A 19,850-nucleotide genomic window follows, 5' to 3' on the forward strand; every position below is an offset into this window, starting at 1 on the left:
TGTCCAACCAAGAAGCAAAAAAGAAAATAATTGCATATGTAGGTCACTGAGCACCTGCATGGTTTAAAAGCTAAGAATTGACATTACAGCCAGCTTACGCCCGGACCCGGTCATGCACTGCTTAGCTATAACACATAGAGTAAGAGTTGCGTCCCATTTTCATGATGATGACCTGAACCTCTAACTAACTAATTATCACTGGCTTTATTGATGCAGGAGAGCAGAAGAAGACCTGAGAGGCTATTCAGGGATGGCAGAAGACAGACAGGATGAGTTTGGCATGATCAGGGAAGGATGTGTCAGACAGGCTGGAGCAGAGATGGGAAACACCGCTCTCATAACACCCAGTCAGCAGTTCCTGATACTTTGCTAGTCCAGCTGTGGCTCGCTGTTACAGAGCCGGGAAAGATGCAGTCTTTGCTGAAAGGATAGAAAGCAGTTGTTGGACTGTTCGGCTTTTATTTTATTCTGGGGTCAAAACCTGTGACGTTCTTGCTGATAGGAAGCAGTTTGGTTGCTCATAGGGGGTCTATCTGTATTATTGGAGGGTCTCTACGCTACGTTATATTAGAGGCCAGCCTGTTTGAGTGGGGGTTTAATATGCATTCTTGGACAGCTGTTTCCACAGAAGACCTCTCAAGCTTTTTATCTCTACGTCAAGCTCACTTAGGAACCTAATCTGCACTAATACTGTCTGAAATAAGGAGGAGGTCAGGGAATGGAGGGGACTTCATTGCCTCTTTCTAACTGTAGATGAAACTGAATGCTGTGTTTAATGGAAAGTCGTAGAACTAAATAACTTAATTTTAATCATTCACAAAGAACTTCTGGTTTTATTACAACACACCGTCGTCAGAGACTCTTGCCATTCTGGCATGCTTGGATTCAGTATTAGGTTATGCAGTTTGCAGTGCAGTTGAAATTTAAAACCAGAATTAAGCAGTGGCATTCCATTACGTGGACAAACTTTTGTCAGTAAATATAGTGCATGCATGAATGAAGAAGCTGTGGATTCAGTCACCGTTGCACTGCACATGTAAAGCAAAGATTACCCTTCAGTGATTCTTCATCAAATGAAATAACAAGAGCCGAGCTCGGGTACGAGGAGCTCTCAGTAACTGTGGAGGCTGGAAAGCATTTCTGCTCTGCACACAGCCTTTTTATGCACGCAGCGCGGTGGAGTACAAGTTAAAGAGGCGACATGCTTTCACTGGATCACCACATTTCTGTGAAAAAGTGCATACTCTAATTCTGCTCTTGTGCTTCTCTTTGTTGAAGTTCTCAGTCATACTTTCTGGAGCTGTAGGAAACTTTTTTTTTTATTTGGTGTTGTGAAGACAACTCTGTCCCACTTGGGACCAAACTTTGCCTTCTGTGTTGCTGTGTAACACAAGCAAAAAAATCAAATGTCTCTGTATTTATTTAATATTTATTACAGTCCAGAGCACCGTTGTACTGCTGAACATTTTCCTTCAAATAGCTTTGAATGTGAGTCTGCATGCATTTGACATCCTTTCTGCTTTATTTTTCCACCAAGAGGTCAGGGTAAGTTGTAAAGCAGCACCCTGAAGCTGAATTCAAAGCAGTTCAAATATGTGAGTGAAGGAGTATTTGAAACAGTGTTTTCTAATTAAAGAACTGTCTGTTATCATCCTGGTTTTTCTGTAAAATGTCATATGATGAGCGTAGCCTGGCAAAATTAGTAGCCTATAATGGTACTCGATGCTAAAATAGCCATATTTAGTCTCAGTGTGAGCCTGGTGCACAAAACGTGACTCCTAGAATTAAGCTTATTGTCACACATGGGTGCAACCGTTTTTTTTGACAAGGTTTTATAACAGTCAGCAGCTAAAAACAAGCTGTCGTCTTGTTATGATCTCCGGGAAGACTGTGGGCTAATCAGCTTATCCTGTCTGCTTTAGCAGGTGACCCTACACACTGCTGTGCATCCAGATGACAGCTGGTGGAGGTCACGTTATCCCTGTTTGAGCAGGTTTCTTTGATTGAGAGGCCCAACACCCTTTCCACCACTAATTAGTAACAGACTGCACCAACTGTAAATATTTTCTGCAACTTTTAGGTGTGGGTTTAAAAATACTTTAAACAGGGGATTGGGTGGAGAGACTGGGGAAAGGCAGGAGCTGCATTTGGCTTGCTCACCGTGCTGTAATAGACAAGCAGTAAGTCTAAATATTGTTGTGTTGATTTCAGACTTATCAGAGAAGTCGTGCGTGACGGCTCAAATTTGAGTAGAAAAACATGTTAGTGCAGTCACTTTTAGTTTTCCACAAGTTTTTAACAGATTCGTAAAATATTTGTGTTTTTTGTGAAAAGTGGTCTAATAAAGTTGTAACGTTGCACCTTTCAGTGTACGTTTGCACACTCGAAGCACTTTCTACTACTTCTTAGCCAATCACATACACATTTTTACAGTACTTTGATCTACAAGCACTTTTATATAACGATCAATCCACCGCCCTTCCGACTAATAGATGACCCACTCTATGAGCTGAGCCACATCCTCCATAAAGATGAGGATTTCAAACCTAGCAACACTGTGCATCATACTTTTGGACTGTTTTGTGCCGGTGAAACATGGTGACAGCTGGGACTTCCAGCTGTACAATAATCCCAAAACTGCTTTTGGAATGGATACCATTAAGTTTCCAGAATGCCTGGACTACACTTAAAAGCCAGGTCCGTACCAGAAAACCAACCAATTTAAATGAGTGCTACCAATTCTGCCGAAGAAGAGGGACCAAATATCCAGCTAGAATTAGGCCAGAAAAAAGCTACAACATACTGAGGGACATTTAAAAAAATATTAGTAGGGATGTAGGCCTATATTTGAGTCTCTGTATACTTTGGCCATTCTGTATATTTGAGAAAATCCAAAATAAATTCAAACCTGTGCAACCAAATCTTATTTTTTAAAGCCATTAAAGCTGTATAATCATTCCATCCTGGAAGAAAACAGAACAATTCAAAGAAATCATTAAAAGCCCAAATTACCAGGATATTCATGCCTATGAGAGTATATAACCACAACTGTATGTCTGGACTCTATGTAGCCTGTTTACTGTGAGCCGGAGTACTAAATATGATTGCAGTATCTCGATAGTGTTTGTTCAATAAACAAATTTAGTAAAAATAGATTATTGGTGACTCTGCATCCATGAGCCAGGCCATCATTTTATCTCCCTGCAAGTGTTTTGCAGAGCAGGCTGGTAAGTTAACTTTGACATGGAAATGACTTTGTGTGAATTAATTTGCTGACCAAAGGCTGTCGAGATGATTCATCCATGGCCCATTGTTTGCACTTTTAGTCCAACACTGGCAGCATCGGGCTCAGAGAGAGAGGAAGGTAGAAGCATGCATAGAGGGAGAGAGGAGGGCTCAGCAAGCTGTTGACCTACTGGTTTGGTGAGGTTGCCCTGAAAAGGGCACATGCCTCCCCGCGCTTTGCATAGAAACAGCACACCCACACACACACACAGTGGTTTAACCAATACAACTAAAAAGGGAAGATATTAACAGAACGAGGGCAAATAGCGCCTCTATGTTTAGATCATCACAGTTTTGTAGGAATTGACATTTAAGTTCCCTTTTATTGTGTCAGTGAAATTTAAGATGAGTGGAGTGTTAAAAACAAGCCCAGCATCAGCTGGTATTGTATCATGAGAGTCTGGAGAGTCATGTTGCCGTCTTCATCTTGCTTTGCAGGCTACCTGAGCGTCTTAGCAGTCGTGCTGAAGACAAATAATGCCTCGCCGTGGACAAATGAGTTCGACAGTAAGAGCTCGAGACTGACGACCCTCAAAAAACTACAAACCAGTCATCGATCTTGAATTAATGTCCTCGTATCACTTCCTGTTTCTCTGCTTACAGAAGTTGAGCTATCGTGTGTGATTGAGTCTATTTCCACAATCAATCCCAGAATTGAATGGAAGAAGATAACAAGCGGGGGGCCAAGCTATGTCTACTTTGACAAGAAGATCTATGGTAATACATGAAGTAGTCTGTGTATAGTTTCTATATGTTACATATTTTCAAATATTCACCTTTGCTGTGTTTTTGTTCTGGCAGGTGACCTTGAGAACAGAGCCGTGATCAGAGAACCTGCCACGTTACTGATAACCAACGCCACGAGATCAGACACAGCCAAGTATCGATGTGAGGTCACTGCTGCAGAAGACCAAAAGGCCTTTGATGAGATTCTGATTGACCTGGTTGTAAGAGGTACTTTAACCTGCCTGTGCCACTGATTACTCTCTCTCTTACTGATAATGCTTCTAAACACAGAAAGCACGTCATTATTGCGCCCTCAAAAGGACAGACCTCGCTCAACGATTCGCACGTCGGATGCTGTAAGATGAAACCGCGTTGTAGGTTGCACCAACCCTTTGGCATACATGTGAGGATGCGTTGTGACCAGACCTGCCCAGCTGCAAAGGCGTGTTCTAGGTTATAAAAGGAAACCTCTGAAACTGCATCTGCTCGGAATTGCAGTGCTAAAGAAAGCAAGCGCCGCGTGTTTTGGTGGCGTTTTCTGGCATGGAGCGAAAATCACGTTCCCGTCCACTCCCTGTCAATCCTGGCAGTCCAGTCGAACATCGGGGTCAGGGTGACATTAACCTTCAGAGTCATAAAGCCGGCAGCGGCGTGTCGATCGTGTTGGTTTATTTCTCCCCGTTGTTTACGGAGCAGAAAAGCCCATCTGTGCAAACACTCGCTACAGCGACAGTCATCGTATGTTCTGTTTCCCCACAGTGAAGCCAGTCGTGCCAAAGTGCAGCGTCCCGAAATCGGTGCCTTTGGGGAAGTCGGCTGAGCTGAGCTGTGTGGAGGAGGAGGGCTTCCCCAAGTCTCAGTACCAGTGGTTCAAGAACATGGAGGAGATCCCCGACGACCCAAAGACCAGCGTCAAGTTCTTCAACTCCTCGTACACGCTCAGTACAGAAACAGGAACTCTGGTTAGTACTCGTGTGTGCGTGTGCTCGGACAAGGGCAGATATGAGCGGCCAAGGGCGGGGCAGCAGGGACGGTGGCCTGACGCCCAGGGGTGGAGGCAGATATTTTGGGGAGACAGTTGATGGCGTGAGAGGGCTTGAGCCATGAGGGGAATCTGCTGTCCTCGTTTGCACATTCCTCTATTCTCTCTTGCTTTACAGCACAGCGAAGATGTGACACACGCTCACCGTTTGTCTTTAAGTGAACGTGCTGGACGACAGTGCTGTAAACTAAGGAGGTTTAAGGAATGTTTTTTTCTACTGTTCTTATCTCGTTATTTTTAGAGCGCTCCCTGTAAACACAGTAATCACTCCTTTGCTATTTCCACATGGGAGAGGAATGGCAGCCAACTGATGCAGAGATTGGAACTGGTGAAATAGTTTAGAAGGGGAGTGTCAGCTTTATTCTCTTTAAAAAGCTGGAAACTCTTTGTAATACTCTACTAATATTTACAGGTTTAAATACCTTAATCTCTTAAACAGTTGTATTTAAATTCAGTCCAAGTTTGATTTTAAATATTTGGATCATGTCATCGTGATCATTTCCTGCACTCTCGACGTATTTAGACACCTAATCCAACTGCAGTGTTAACACCTGTACTTTGACGTTCGGGCTTTTTTAACACTTGGAAAATGGGTGACGGTAACTGTATGAAGATGACAGTTTGTCTGAGAATTATTCTTACCGTTATAAGTGTGTGTGAGAGGTGGGCACAAACTCAACAGATGCTTTTATTTTACTTTACGGTTCACTTTGAAATCACTGATATCAGTGTGTTTACATTTACAGTGGGGCAAAAAAGTATTTAGTCAGCCACCGATTGTGCAAGTTCCCCCACTTAAAATGATGACAGAGGTCAGTAATTTGCACCAGAGGTACACTTCAACTGTGAGAGACAGAATGTGAAAAAAAAATCCATGAATTCACATGGTAGGATTTGTAAAGAATTTATTCGTAAATCAGGGTGGAAAATAAGTATTTGGTCAATAACAAAAATACAACTCAATACTTTGTAACATAACCTTTGTTGGCAATAACAGAGGTCAAACGTTTACTATAGGTCTTTACCAGGTTTGCACACACAGTAGCTGGTATTTTGGCCCATTCCTCCATGCAGATCTTCTCAAGAGCAGTGATGTTTTGGGGCTGTCGCCGAGCAACACGGACTTTCAACTCCCGCCACAGATTTTCTATGGGGTTGAGGTCTGGAGACTGGCTAGGCCACTCCAGGACTTTCAAATGCTTCTTACGGAGCCACTCCTTTGTTGCCCGGGCGGTGTGTTTTGGATCATTGTCATGTTGGAAGACCCAGCCTCGTTTCATCTTCAAAGTTCTCACTGATGGAAGGAGGTTTTGGCTCAAAATCTCACGATACTTGGCCCCATTCATTCTGTCCTTAACACGGATCAGTCGTCCTGTCCCCTTGGCAGAAAAACAGCCCCATAGCATGATGTTTCCACCCCCATGCTTCACAGTAGGTATGGTGTTCTTGGGATGCAACTCAGTATTCTTCTTCCTCCAAACACGACGAGTTGAGTTTATACCAAAAAGTTCTACTTTGGTTTCATCTGACCACATGACATTCTCCCAATCCTCTGCTGTATCATCCATGTGCTCTCTGGCAAACTTCAGACGGGCCTGGACATGCACTGGCTTCAGCAGCGGAACACGTCTGGCACTGCGGGATTTGATTCCCTGCCGTTGTAGTGTGTTACTGATGGTGACCTTTGTTACTTTGGTCCCAGCTCTCTGCAGGTCATTCACCAGGTCCCCCCGTGTGGTTCTGGGATCTTTGCTCACCGTTCTCATGATCATTTTGACCCCACGGGATGAGATCTTGCGTGGAGCCCCAGATCGAGGGAGATTATCAGTGGTCTTGTATGTCTTCCATTTTCTGATGATTGCTCCCACAGTTGATTTTTTCACACCAAGCTGCTTGCCTATTGTAGATTCACTCTTCCCAGTCTGGTGCAGGTCTACAATTCTTTTCCTGGTGTCCTTCGAAAGCTCTTTGGTCTTGGCCATGGCGGAGTTTGGAGTCTGACTGGTTGAGGCTGTGGACAGGTGTCTTTTATACAGATGATGAGGTCAAACAGGTGCCATTCATACAGGTAACGAGTGGGGGACAGAAAAGCTTCTTACAGAAGACGTTACAGGTCTGTGAGAGCCAGGGATTTTCCTTGTTTGAGGTGACCAAATACTTATTTTCCACCCTGATTTACGAATAAATTCTTCACAAATCCTACCATGTGAATTCATGGATTTTTTTTTCACATTCTGTCTCTCACAGTTGAAGTGTACCTCTGGTGCAAATTACTGACCTCTGTCATCATTTTAAGTGGGGGAACTTGCACAATCGGTGGCTGACTAAATACTTTTTTGCCCCACTGTATTTGATCATTTTAATGTTTAGAGTAACTTAAGGAGCATGAATGTCCGTGCAGTTACCACACACTGATGATCCAAAAGAAGCCCAGTCATTTTCAGAGATGGGCAGTAACGCGTTACTTGTAAAGCGTTACTGTAGTCTGATTACTTTTTTCAAGTAACGAGTAAAGTAAGGGATTACTATTGCAAAAACGGTAATTAGATTACTGTCACTTTCCCGTAGGAACGCTGCGTTACTGCGTTACTAAAACCGTGATTTTTTTGCGAGAATGTCTCATGACAGTGACGTAAGCGAGTGCGACGTTCGTGACAACAGCTGTGTGCAGATCAACAATGGATCATATATCGAGTGCAGAGAGAGTATGAGCGTGCAGCGTTTAAAGCGTGGAAGTACTGACCTTACTTTGAGTTTGATTCCATAAAAAGTGACAAAAACATTAGTGTCCGTTGTGCGTGGGAAGAAAACTTCTTTTTACAGCGAAAAAAAACCCTAAACAAGCTCTGAGTGCACAATGACATAATGGGAAACTCACAGAGAAACTCGCGGATTCTTCCACTGACCGCTGCACACCTGCACCAGGGTAAACCTCCGCCTACCCCACTCCTGCTTTACAGGTGAAAATAGAGCAACAGGACCGCTAGTCTTTGATTTTATTTATTTTCTGCTGTGTTTTACTTGCATCTATTTGAAAGACTGAGTGTAAACACAAGAAAATATATATTTTATGTGCTGGAATGTGCAGAAAATAAGTTTAAATGTTAAACAAATTTCTTCCAGTCAGAGAATGTTGCATATAATTAAATTTTTGCTTGATGCATAAAGTTAAAAGATTAAAACTAATAAAACAAGTTTTAAAAAGAGACTTTTCCATTTGATTACATTTTGTATGATGATTATGCAGAAAAAGTAGAATTGGGCTGAAAGATCTATCACTTTATCACCTGTTCAGGTTGTAAATCGTGTTTTTAAAAAGTAACTAAGTAACTAAGTAATAAATTACTTTTGAAAATAAGTAATCAGTAAAGTAACGGGATTACTTTTGGGGGAAGTAATCAGTAATTAGTTACTGATTACTTTTTTCAAGTAACTTGACCAACACTGGTCATTTTTAAATGTAAAGTTTCACTTGTATGACGAGGGTGAATATTTTATATATATGTGTAAGATGTCGCTGTAACTTCCTCCTTCGCTGAATCCAAAGTGCGCAGCAGACAGCAGTCTGTGTAATTTTCCTATCTTGCATCTCTTCACATGCTCATGGCACCGTCTCTGTATTTGCACAATGCAAATCTCTACCTGTCTGTCCCCTCTGCTCACAGTAACGGTCACTACAGTTGTTTCCCTCTATAACAGCCTCTGCATCCTGCCTGTGCGTAGTTCCACTCACCTATATTTATCTATTATATTAATTAGAATAAAACGTCTGCATAAAAAAAGACTTTGAGAGTTTGCATTAAGCAGAGGTTTGTCTTTTGTCTCACACAGAAGTTCATTTCAGTCAGGAAAGAAGACGCAGGCGAGTACTATTGTCGAGCGAAGAATGATGCAGGGCACACTCAGTGTGCACCCCAGAAGATGGAAGTGTGTAAGTATGCATGTTTCCTTTGGAAATAAATCTGTTGTGTTTATTGAATGCAGATCGTATTAGATTTGTTGAAAGGAATCCAAACGTCAGTGTTTAAGTTTTTACTCGCATTTGAACTCCACAGATGATATTGACATAGTGGGGATCATCCTGGGAGTGCTGGTGGTGGTCGTTGTGCTCTTATGTATAACGGTGGGCATCTGCTGTGCTTACAAACAAGGCTACTTCTCCAGCCAACAGCAGACGGGGAACAAGTAAGATCCCAGACTACTAATGTAACTGTAACCAGCACCACTTCCACATGTCGCCCAAAAACCGGATGTGCTTTGTGTGTTTTAGTTACAAAGTCCCAGCTAAAGGAGATGGAGTGGACTACGTCAGGACGGAGGATGAGGTTAGTAGATAGTCTGGCTGTGTGGCCGTTTGTATTTTTAGGCATTTTGTTGCTAAACGTCTATTGCAAAAAAAAGTGAAAATGCAGTCTGTTATACTGCTCTAGTAGGTGCTAATATTTATGATTGAATGATTCATGTATCAATAAAAGTGATCAGGTACAAGGACTGGACAGAAAATGAGTAAAAAAGTGTCCAAAGACAAACTTTGTTTCTGTCACTAATTCATTCATCAATTAAATTCAAAGATTGGAGAAAAGAAATGAAAGTATTACTACTTATGCTTTCTCAAAGCGTTCATTTGAAGGACTCGGCTGTAACTGTAACTACAGTGTGCTGCATGCTGACAGCGGTGACTACGCTGCTGTATTTAGTCTCCAGGTCTGCACAGGTCTGAAAGCAACAGCCACCCAAATATTTAGCATCGTGTTGCTGCCTGTAACAGAGAAAACAGGGCCTCTCTCCCTCTCTGCCCCTCATCATATTACTTTTTGAAGAACCTTTGCAAAGTTAAATTCAGACTCTGTGTGAGGTATCGGCTCAGCAACACTGAACACGGGAGTCTGCTGGGAACAATGAGAGCCATCATTTCACGGCAGGCAGCGCTGATGTCGAAGTCGACTAAAAGAGTTTGTTTTCCGACACCTGTCTCACTTAAATTCCCCTCAGCTGGCAGAATGTTGTTTTTCTATTATGCAGCATTAAAAAAGTCCAAAAAATCTCGAACTTGCAGAAAGCCTGGACATTAACCCTTTAAAACCGGTCAGATTGGGCACGCTCCGTTTTGCGCAACTACTTTTAAATCCCGGTAGATCTGCAACCACGTGAGCTAGCGCAATAATTTTTTTTGCATATGAAACCGGAGGAGTTGTACTTACATCTTATGCCATCAGCTTGTCCTCGGTCACAGTTTCCTTCCACATACAGCTTTGCAAAAACTGCATAAAAAGCACTTGCAGCAACAAAAACATAATATTCCAGAAACACGCTTTGCCAATCCGATCAGCTGTTCATAACACTTCCTATGTTGGAATAGACGTCAGCGCGAACTATCGCATGTCCACCATGACCTGCCCGAAACCGGAAGTGACGTCATTTTGCGGAAATGTAGTTTTTTACCATCAAGGCCTCAATGAGCCTATACTGGTGTTTTTAAAAGTTATGTTTGACTTTATGACTTTCTGTGTCGTTTCTGGGATGCTTAGGACTCAAATTGCACTGCTGGAAATAGTTTATTTTTGGTTTAAATTGGTGTATTTCAAAAATAAAACTATGAAGACACTCAAAATAAATTTCCTGTGGTGGGAAACTATTTTGTGCAACTTTTTTGTATTTACAGTTTTGAGGGATAAGCTTCTTAAATTTCTCTAACTAGAAATATATGTTAAAAAAACAAAAACGATTTTCAATTTTTTTGTAGTTTATTGCACTTTTTTGCAATTTATGTAATTACTATGCACTTAATGCAGACATATTATTAAAATTTAGGCTGTAATTGTTGTATTGATGTATAGCAACTTGAAATGCTCCCAAAAATGGCTCCACAGCATGTAAAAATATAATATAAGCTCTGGCGGACTTGGTTCTATGGTAGGTCTTAAAGGGTTAAGATCTGAGAGGAGAAGCGTGGAAAAAATGGCGCTCTAGCGCCGTGTGATAATGTAATAACGATGAGTTGTTTCCTGCGCGTTGTCTGCAGGGGGATTTCCGACACAAGTCATCGTTTGTGATCTGAAAAAGACGACGGGGGCTGTCGTGCTGAGTGAAAGCTGTGACACACGGGTCTGCCCTCCACACTGCCCGACCACGGAGCTGCCGCAGTTCGTGCACCGAGCTCTCAGCATGCCTGAAATCCAATTACACAAGCTTGCCAAATGTGGTGGGATTTCATATGACAACAATGTGTAAAAAAAAAAAAAATAGTATGCGCATAGGGACTGAGATTCATTTAACTTTATTATCTTCAACCGAGTTCTTTTGCTAAATTCTGGCGTTCTTCAGTTACAGTGATTGCATGGTTTTAAACTCTACAGCAGGCGGCGAGCAGGAGTCACATGTTTGTTGTGTCCAGTAGAACAGTCAGTCTATCATGACAGCTCTGTCTGCTGGCAGCATTCAGTTTCAAACCTTTTGTCATTTCTATAACATTTCTTTTCTACTGTTAAAATTTGTCAGACTATTTTTGATGGAATATATTTTAAAATGCCTATATATAAAGGTTTACTTTTTTAAGTATTTGTAAATGACTAACATGTTTTGGGTTTTTTTTGTTTTCGGGGGTGGGATTAAAAGAGATGATGTAACACAACCCCCTTTGCATAAAGTTGTAAGCATTTACACCTTTGCAGATGAAAGAAACAAGTGAAAATTGGCTCGTAGTAGCATATCGGCGGTCTTACATATTGAATTTGTCGGCTGGGATTGTCCAGCTTGTGTCATGACAGACTTCCATGTTGATGTTTGTAGATAGTCTTAGTAAGATGCTTTGAAGAGTGCCAGTCAAATGCTGTGAAACACTGTACACGATCAGTGCTGCGTTTTCTTGATTTTAAGTGTCCTTCTCTGCTTGCTGTTAATCTTGTATATATTGAAGTTGCTGTCGAGTGTAGCTGTCATACATATGTAGATTTCTTCACTATATTAATCATAGTAATATTAATACAGGGTTTGTATGTTAACCTTCCAGACTCCGAAAGAAGATAGACAAGAATGATTGTGGACTGTTGACAAAGTAAATAGTTTCTGCTGATAATCAAGACAAAGCTGTTAGCGGGTTATTTAAACTACTCAATCTTCAGCTGGTACTGAAAGTCCCAACAACATGAGGTAGACCACATGCTGTGTTTACTTCTATACATGGCACAGCTGCTTTGTGTTCCAGCTGTGAGCCAGTGGCTTACTCACAACTGTGTGTTTGATTTCACCAGATGTGCAAAAGCACATTTTAGAAGAGTCCCGGGAGCAACTGCGCTAGTGATTTAGTATTCAGAATAAAAGACCGTGTTCAGGCTCAAAGCTCTGCGTCTCAGACCTTTCAGCAAGATTTGAAGCCGGGTGGAGAACAGAGCGAAACGCACGACACGACGACAGACCTGCATCTGGTTTATTCCTGGGTTTAGCGACTGGATGTTTTAATTGGAGAGAAAAATAAATCTTTCAGGTTTCAGTTGAAGCTTTTTGGTTTTCTGAGCAAAGCTGATGGCGAGCAGAGCTGAGCTGACAGCAGTGTTACAGTGAGATTCGGCCGTCGGGGGTCTGGAGGGTTAACGCTTGTACTAATTGTAAATAGCTATTTGGTGTTTTTTGTTTGTTTTGTTTTTTTTCTCTTTCGCAAAATCATGTAAAGTGAAAAAATGTTTTCAAAACTCCAGTTTGAGGCGATATGAAACTCTTTCCATGTGTAGGACTGAAAGAAGGGTAACATTTTATCAGATCATTCGGAACACGTGAGCGAGAGCTTCTTGAGGCGGTTTTTTAAAAGCATTGAGAACAAACAGTTCTCTCCCTCAGTGTTCGCTCTCTAACCAGACTTTTAAAGGCAGCTGATGTCGGTTAGTGTTCGCGTAACCTTCATGCAGATGAGAAGAATCTCTTGTTCAGCTGTGCTCGAGGTTTTCAACAGAGGAAATGCGGTCAAATGTTAACCAATTATCAGTCGTGGTAGAGACGATCTGCCGGTCATTTGCACATCAACACTAAATCTAACGTGTTCCACTGTGGAAGCGTACTATTAGCCCAAATAAGGTCACAAATGAGTCCTGCTGCAGTTGCACGGTGTGGTGAGAATCAGACATTTCACCTCGTCATTTGTGCATAGTTCATTCCTCTTAAGTGCCTTCAGGCTTCAGACTAGTGCGGTTTCACGTGCACGGTCCCACCTCCAGCTTCTGCCGTGCAGTCACGGCTTCGTGTTTTTTCCTTTTCTTTAACCACAAGCGCGGCGTTTGAGAGGAATGATGACACCAAAAGTCTCCACTCCCCTACATATCTGCAAATTTGTAAATAGCTTTTTACATAGATTTGGAGCTGTAGACGCGTTGAAGTGAAAAAATAATAGTGCCTCTATATTGTGGGAATTATTTTTAGTAAAGACATGTAGCACTATTAGAAAAAAACATAAGATTGAAACCCACAGCAGGGCGGTTTCTGTGAGCTCTGGTTTATAATGTCTTTATCCAGGTTTTCTAACACTGATTGGTATTTCAAAATAAAATCCCTGAAGAAAATTTGAAAGACCAATTTAGTCAGTACTGACTTTTTTCTTTTTATTTTGTGTATGTTATTTATTCTCTGTGCTGGCGGGGAAATGTTTCAGGTCTTCACAACACTATGTTTAAACCAGGGGTGTCATACTCGGGGTCATAAGACCGGCCCGCTGGACATCTTTCACACATTTCGGACTTTTAAATGTATTTTCTTAAATTTTGCAGCTTGTCCTAGGGGTGAAGACCTCCCCACAACTTTCATACTGCATCAAAGTAATAAATAAATAATGAAATGACAGAAAAGTTGCTGCTTTTTTTCCACTATCTAAAGTACAAAAGCCTGTATCCATGGTGAAGTAAGTAAAACTGGACATTTTTTGTGAATTAACAAAAACCTGCTCCTCTCCAGGACAGTCTGGTCAAAGGTCATTTTACACATTTGCTTTTTTACAATTTAAGCCCAAAGAGTCATGCTAGCATGTGTTTTTATTACACAGAGCAGCATTTCTTTATCATGTAGTAAAACTGAGACGTGCTGGTGCAATTGCACGTCTTTTTTGTACACTGAGATATTGCAGGGATTAAATGTGCAGCTACACTTATTTACATTTACAGAAAGGGAATTTTTACTAGTCTGCTCCACTTAAGACCAAAGTGTGACCCCTGATGTAAAATGAGTCCGACATCCCGGGTTTAAACATTTACCCTATACAAAAACGAGGGGGCGCAGTTGGTGTCGGGAAACGCCAACCTTGTGTAGCGTTAAGAACGGCACCAATCTACAAGAAAGGAAGATGAAATTAAGAGCTGACCCATTCAATGATAGAGGAGCTGGGACTCTGCAAGATGTAAGTGAAGTTTATAATCCAGAGTTCATGGACAGTTAAGCTCACAAACAGCAAAGAAGTCTTGTATCGCATCTTTACACAGGCCTGCACTGACTCGACGGGGAGTCCTGAGCGAGTGTGTCTGCAGGCTGTTTGCAGGCAGTGATGGTGGAGGTTATACTGGCAGGTTCACTCTGTGCTGTCTTTCAGTTTAAGGATGGCTGTGTTCCAGTGATCCAGCTCTGCTGGGAGACTGATATACAGCGTATCTGATCCTCTGATCCAAATGTACACGCAGCAGAATGTCTTTTTGGGGCCTGCTTGGGTTATTTTTTGTTCATTTTAGAACCACTCTATTTGTGATTAATAAAACTCACTTCTAATATCACAAAGGTGTTTTGTCTTTTCTATTTATGGTGTGTGTAGTGAGGATTCTAGATCTGCACTGCCAGTCTTGTCATTTCCCTGCTTGTTCCAATCCTCCAACAGTCCCCCCACTGTTCACAGAAATCCTATTGGTCCATCCAATATCCCACCGACTGCTCTTTGTTGATCTAAAGCCATAATCTATTAGTGGGAGTTAAGCCATTTCCACTTTCCACACTGCAAAAAGCCTTCTTGTTCCTTTCTGGTGACTGTGCCAACTGGCAGCAGGTTCCTGGATAAAGAGCACTAAAATCAATGAGCCTGGAGAGGATAATATATTGTCCTTTGCATCACAGCTACTGAACACTTTGATTTATTTCACAGTAAAATCAATCAGTGCTGGCTTTATCGTCAGGCAGAAGGATGAAAAAATACCTACTTTTTAAGAAGGCAGCAAGCCCTGTGTTCAAATTATGATTAAATGTAGCACACTCAGGTCATTCACTGAACAAAGCACACAACGCTGCTCTGAAAGTCATGCAGCATGTGAGTCAGTGTTACTCATCTAACAGTTAATAGGATGAAACACATCTGTGGTTAGTTGTACTGGTAACTCTACCAGCAAATTATGGTGTTAAGTTAGTCTTTCAAAATTCTTAGCAAACACACAGAGATCTTACTTGGATCAAATGATGAACGAGGACCACTGAAACAAGTTAAAATTGAAGTATGACAAGAAGTACCATGAACCCACAATGGAAGAAGTGCACGAGACCTAGGAAATAATTATGAAGGAAAAATCTTAAGTTTTGTTGTGTGTGTGTGTGTGATACATTTTAAATATTTAGATAATAAACCTGAACTCACTAAAACTTGTGAACCTTAAAGTTTGTTCTTAATTTCCTTTGTTAAGACTATCAAACTGATGTAAGTGTGTTACTATTAACTGAGAATGGGTTAAGATATTAAAACACTGTTTGTGTGTCCCACATGGTTCTTCCATTAAAAATACAGCTCACAGATAAATGTAGCCATTCTGGTCAGCACAGTGAAACAAAGACAGGTAACTACTAATCATTTCTGACACTTTCACACTAAAACTAATAAAAAAAATATTTTTTAAAAAAACCCTGAAGTGTCTGATTTGCTCTGTTTGCCGTCTGTGTGCAGGACACAGTGCACAAAACTACTCAACACGTTCCACAAACATGGCTGCTTACAGTTTTATTGTCAGTGGAACAGCAGTTTGATTACATTTCGGGGGTTCATTTATACCAGCAGGAAGATCTGTTCTCAGAACCAGCAGGCTGACCTTTACACGGTGTGATTACAACCCAAGGAGGAGTTCAGAAACACACACACACACAGGTTTATGCCTGTTTCGCTTTCTTGTATAATTTGTTCTCTTGCATCTTAAATATTTTACGATATTATTCGAGGCGGGCCTCGCTCTCACAGTTGGACTCGATCGCTGGGCTCGAAATAGAAGTTTACCAGCTTTTTTTGAACACAGCGAGGTCACAGGTACTCAGACAATGAGACAAACAAAAGGGAAGTCCGCTGAATCGCTCTCATGGGAATCTTGCCACACTGGTCTCTCGGCCACTCTTCGACACAGGGCTTCTGCACAGAGAAGAGGTTGAGTTGCAGAACAGCAGAAGGCAAACTTGAACACAGTACGAGGAGCTGAACCACACTACCACAGCTAGTGCAATCTGGTGTCAACTGGAGGATTTCTTCAGCCTTAAATAGCAGAGGTGATGAATGACTGCCAGCAGATGTGAAGACTCAACCACCTCCAGGTGCACAAGCCCAGAGGGCGGGGACCCAGTAGGAGTCTTTGGATTCCTGGGCAACAATGGTGATGCCGTTCAAACACATTCATATGTTACCACCGCATGTTTCCGCACCACATCTTTCTCACACCTTGACCACATATTCAGTTTGCAATGACCACTTTTATTAGGAAAGACGCAACCATTCCACAGTTTGAATACGCTGACGGTCAGAGAGTTCATCATAGGTTTGAATGCAAATTTAATGCAAGAGCAAAAATCTAACAATTTCCAATGCAGGGGGAAAAAATGAATAAATAATGAGAGATCCCTTCCTGTGGCCCTATAGTGTGTGGATCCATAACTGCTGTGGAGGAGCCAACATAAATTTAATTTTTACACCTTTATTTGTTATATAATGTTTTATTAAAATAAATGTCAGCTACAGCACTGGTGTTCCTCTGCCCACAGCAGATGCTTTGCCCCTAAACTGGTTAATCCGCCCAGTCTTCACCTCATTTCTCTCTAACATCTTCAAACATTCTGCATTTTCGGGGACTTTTCAGAGGACAGGGCTGCATTCAGTGTATGCAGAGCAGACACCAAAAAAAATGATACTTGACAGAGGGAAGTTGGCCATTTAGAAAATATCACAGTAGGATGTGACAGAAGGAGACGCTGGCAAGATGTGTCAATGTCCGAGCAGGGTCTACAGCTGCACCTCACACTCCCATCGTCACAGAAATAATTGGTTTGAGTCGCACCATGACAGCTAGGAGGCCTCAGCTTGTTAAAAGTTTTTAGTCATTTGTCCAAAAAGGAGTCGCACGATTCATGTGATGCTGTTGCAGGACGATTTTAGAAGAAAAATGCTGTCAAAAATGAGTCATTGTTTTAAAAGAACATTTCTATCTCTCAGCCTTAAGGGGGCTGTTTGACTATTTTCATGTTGGAGTCTAAAGCTATTCACAAAAAGAGGATCATTTTAATCTGTCTTTGTAAGCCACCAGAACTAATTAGGCAGTTAGCCTCATAATGAGATAAAGCAACACACACACTCACACACACACACAATTTAATAACTGTTCCCACTCACTTCATATCTGAAACACTGCTGTGACTGATGTTTTAGGTTTTAGAGGATTTCCCATCAAGAGTTCAAATCTGAGAGTGAAAAAGACATGAAGTGCCTGCAATGAGGGTGAGGATTTATTTTTCACATGAATATTTTTTTAAATGCTAAATAATCGCACAAAACATCAGGAGCTCAATTGCAAAAACCTGAGAATTTAGGAGGGCTCTCAGGTTTTTCTGTCCTGCTGTGGTTAAACCTTGCCCTCTAGCGGTGCCATTAGAGAACCGGGTCCAGGGAAATCCCGGAGCCGGTTTTCATTGGAGAGACCGAGTGAACGACAAAATTTAAACAGACTGCAAAAGACTTGTGTTTGTGGATTTATTGTTACTGCAGTCATTCCAGACACCACAATGAGCTTAGTTTGCATAAGGATGTTAAAAATTGTGCACTCCTGACCTCTAGTGGTTAAAACTGGTACAACATGTAGTCAATATGAGTCAAAAGCAGAGGGGATTAAAAACGAATGGAAATGCATCATCATTATACTTACACAAGTCGATTTAGTACATTTCTAAGCGTAGTTTCTATCCAGTAAGTTTTTTCTAAGCCCCAATACTGTTTCATTCAGGCCAGGGCTGTACCAGTCCAACCTCTTCCTATTCTGATATGAGACAGATGGCAACAGTGAATCTACCAAAATTGAGAAGTGATGTAATTCATTGTTAAATTAATCTTGCTCTTTGGATAAAAGTACAAACCATTCTTTTATTTGTAAGAATTAGGCGAGACACATTTCCTCACACTGGAAATAAAATTTAGCAAACAAATCCAAGCAAAAAATATAGACCTACTGAATCGTGGTGCAGTTACATTAGATTCTCCTTCGTCTGCTTTGGTGGTTAGATTCCTGACTCTTCCTTTCAAAGTATCTTTGTGTACTCCCGAGTTGCTCACGATGCAATTTTGTCTCCCAATTTCTCCCAACAGAGTGCTTGGCATAGATAAACTCTGTATGAGAGTGTGTTAATGGGTGAATGAGACTTGCAGTACAAATTTCTCTCAGTGCTAAACTGAGTAGAAAGGTGTTATATGAGTACCAGTATACCCAGTATACCAGTAATACCCCTCCAAACTATCCCTTTTATAGCTAACACAGCTACTGCATTGTAGTTGAGGCATGGAGTCATAAACACAGACCATCAGAACTGAACCAAACACTCTCTACCAATACTTGACTGTTTGAGTCATGATCCCATTCACAGATTGCATCACTAACACAAAAGGTGATGGACTCAAATGATTCCATATGAAACCAGATCTTAAAAGCAGAGAAAGTTGAGGCTTGCAGGAACACAAACAGGCGTGGGAAATAATTAAAAAAGCAGCGAGAAACTTTAAGACTAACATATTAAAAACACATTTAAAAGATGCATCTCATATTTAGAATGTTTAATGTTAAAGTTCATGACAGTACAATTAGAAAAAGAAAAGTTTTTTTGGAAAACAAAGTAAACTTCTGATCAAACTCTTTTCTCACACTTACTAAAAATGTAAACAAATTTTGTTAAAAAATGTAAATGAATGATACAAATGTACTATATCCACATAAACAAAAACATAATTATACTCAGAATAATACCAAGTATATTTAAGAAGCGGGCAGCACCTCAGAATCATCATCAAGTACCCCATCATCCAGCCATGGCGTTTCTGTGAGTTGTTTGCTTGTTCTCCTCGTGTCTTCGTGAGTTTCTCCCACAGTCAGAAGACATGGGGTTAATTTAATCGGTTAATCTGAATGACACATAGGTGTGGCGATGTTAGCCAGCAGATTGGTGACATGTCCAGAGTGTACCCTGCCTCTTGCCCTACGGTTGCCGGGACAGCCTCAGCCTCCAAAAGAACATCTTGGTCAATCAATAATTTGAAGGCCATTAAATTGTGTCTAAATTGAAAATTCCAACACCTGTAAGACTTTACTCGGGGCGGTAGCAACTCACGAAGGCCAGGCTTCTTCCGCCTGTTGATACTGCGCCTGAAAGGTGCAGAGGTGGGGTGAAGGGGAGGGTTACCATTGTTTGAAAAGTTGTCATTCAGCGAAATATTGCTCGTTATAATTTTTCATTTTAGCACCGAGAGTACAATTTGTCAAAAAAATTCATGAAGAGAGAAACGAAACAAACTACAAAGAATACAATTTCCGTCACGTGACTGTAGACGCATGCG

At 41.3% G+C, this 19,850-nt stretch overlaps 1 protein-coding gene across 1 annotated transcript in view; it reads left to right on the top strand.

The window, feature by feature from the left end:
• jam3b (junctional adhesion molecule 3b) overlaps positions 1 to 14,800 on the top strand; it is a 43,543-nt gene extending 28,743 nt beyond the window's left edge. The window contains exons 2-9 of the mRNA XM_085173962.1: positions 3,724 to 3,792; positions 3,889 to 4,002; positions 4,087 to 4,239; positions 4,771 to 4,973; positions 8,885 to 8,984; positions 9,109 to 9,238; positions 9,324 to 9,378; positions 11,076 to 14,800. Coding sequence (XP_085030088.1) covers positions 3,724 to 3,792; positions 3,889 to 4,002; positions 4,087 to 4,239; positions 4,771 to 4,973; positions 8,885 to 8,984; positions 9,109 to 9,238; positions 9,324 to 9,378; positions 11,076 to 11,111 — 860 coding nt within the window. The 3' untranslated portion in view covers positions 11,112 to 14,800. The remainder of the gene's footprint in view (positions 1 to 3,723; positions 3,793 to 3,888; positions 4,003 to 4,086; positions 4,240 to 4,770; positions 4,974 to 8,884; positions 8,985 to 9,108; positions 9,239 to 9,323; positions 9,379 to 11,075) is intronic.
• Positions 14,801 to 19,850: the final 5,050 nt, after the last annotated feature.

This window comes from Neolamprologus multifasciatus, chromosome 10 (assembly GCF_963576455.1).
Source record: "Neolamprologus multifasciatus chromosome 10, fNeoMul1.2, whole genome shotgun sequence".
In the NCBI taxonomy this organism is placed as follows: Eukaryota; Metazoa; Chordata; class Actinopteri; order Cichliformes; family Cichlidae; genus Neolamprologus; species Neolamprologus multifasciatus.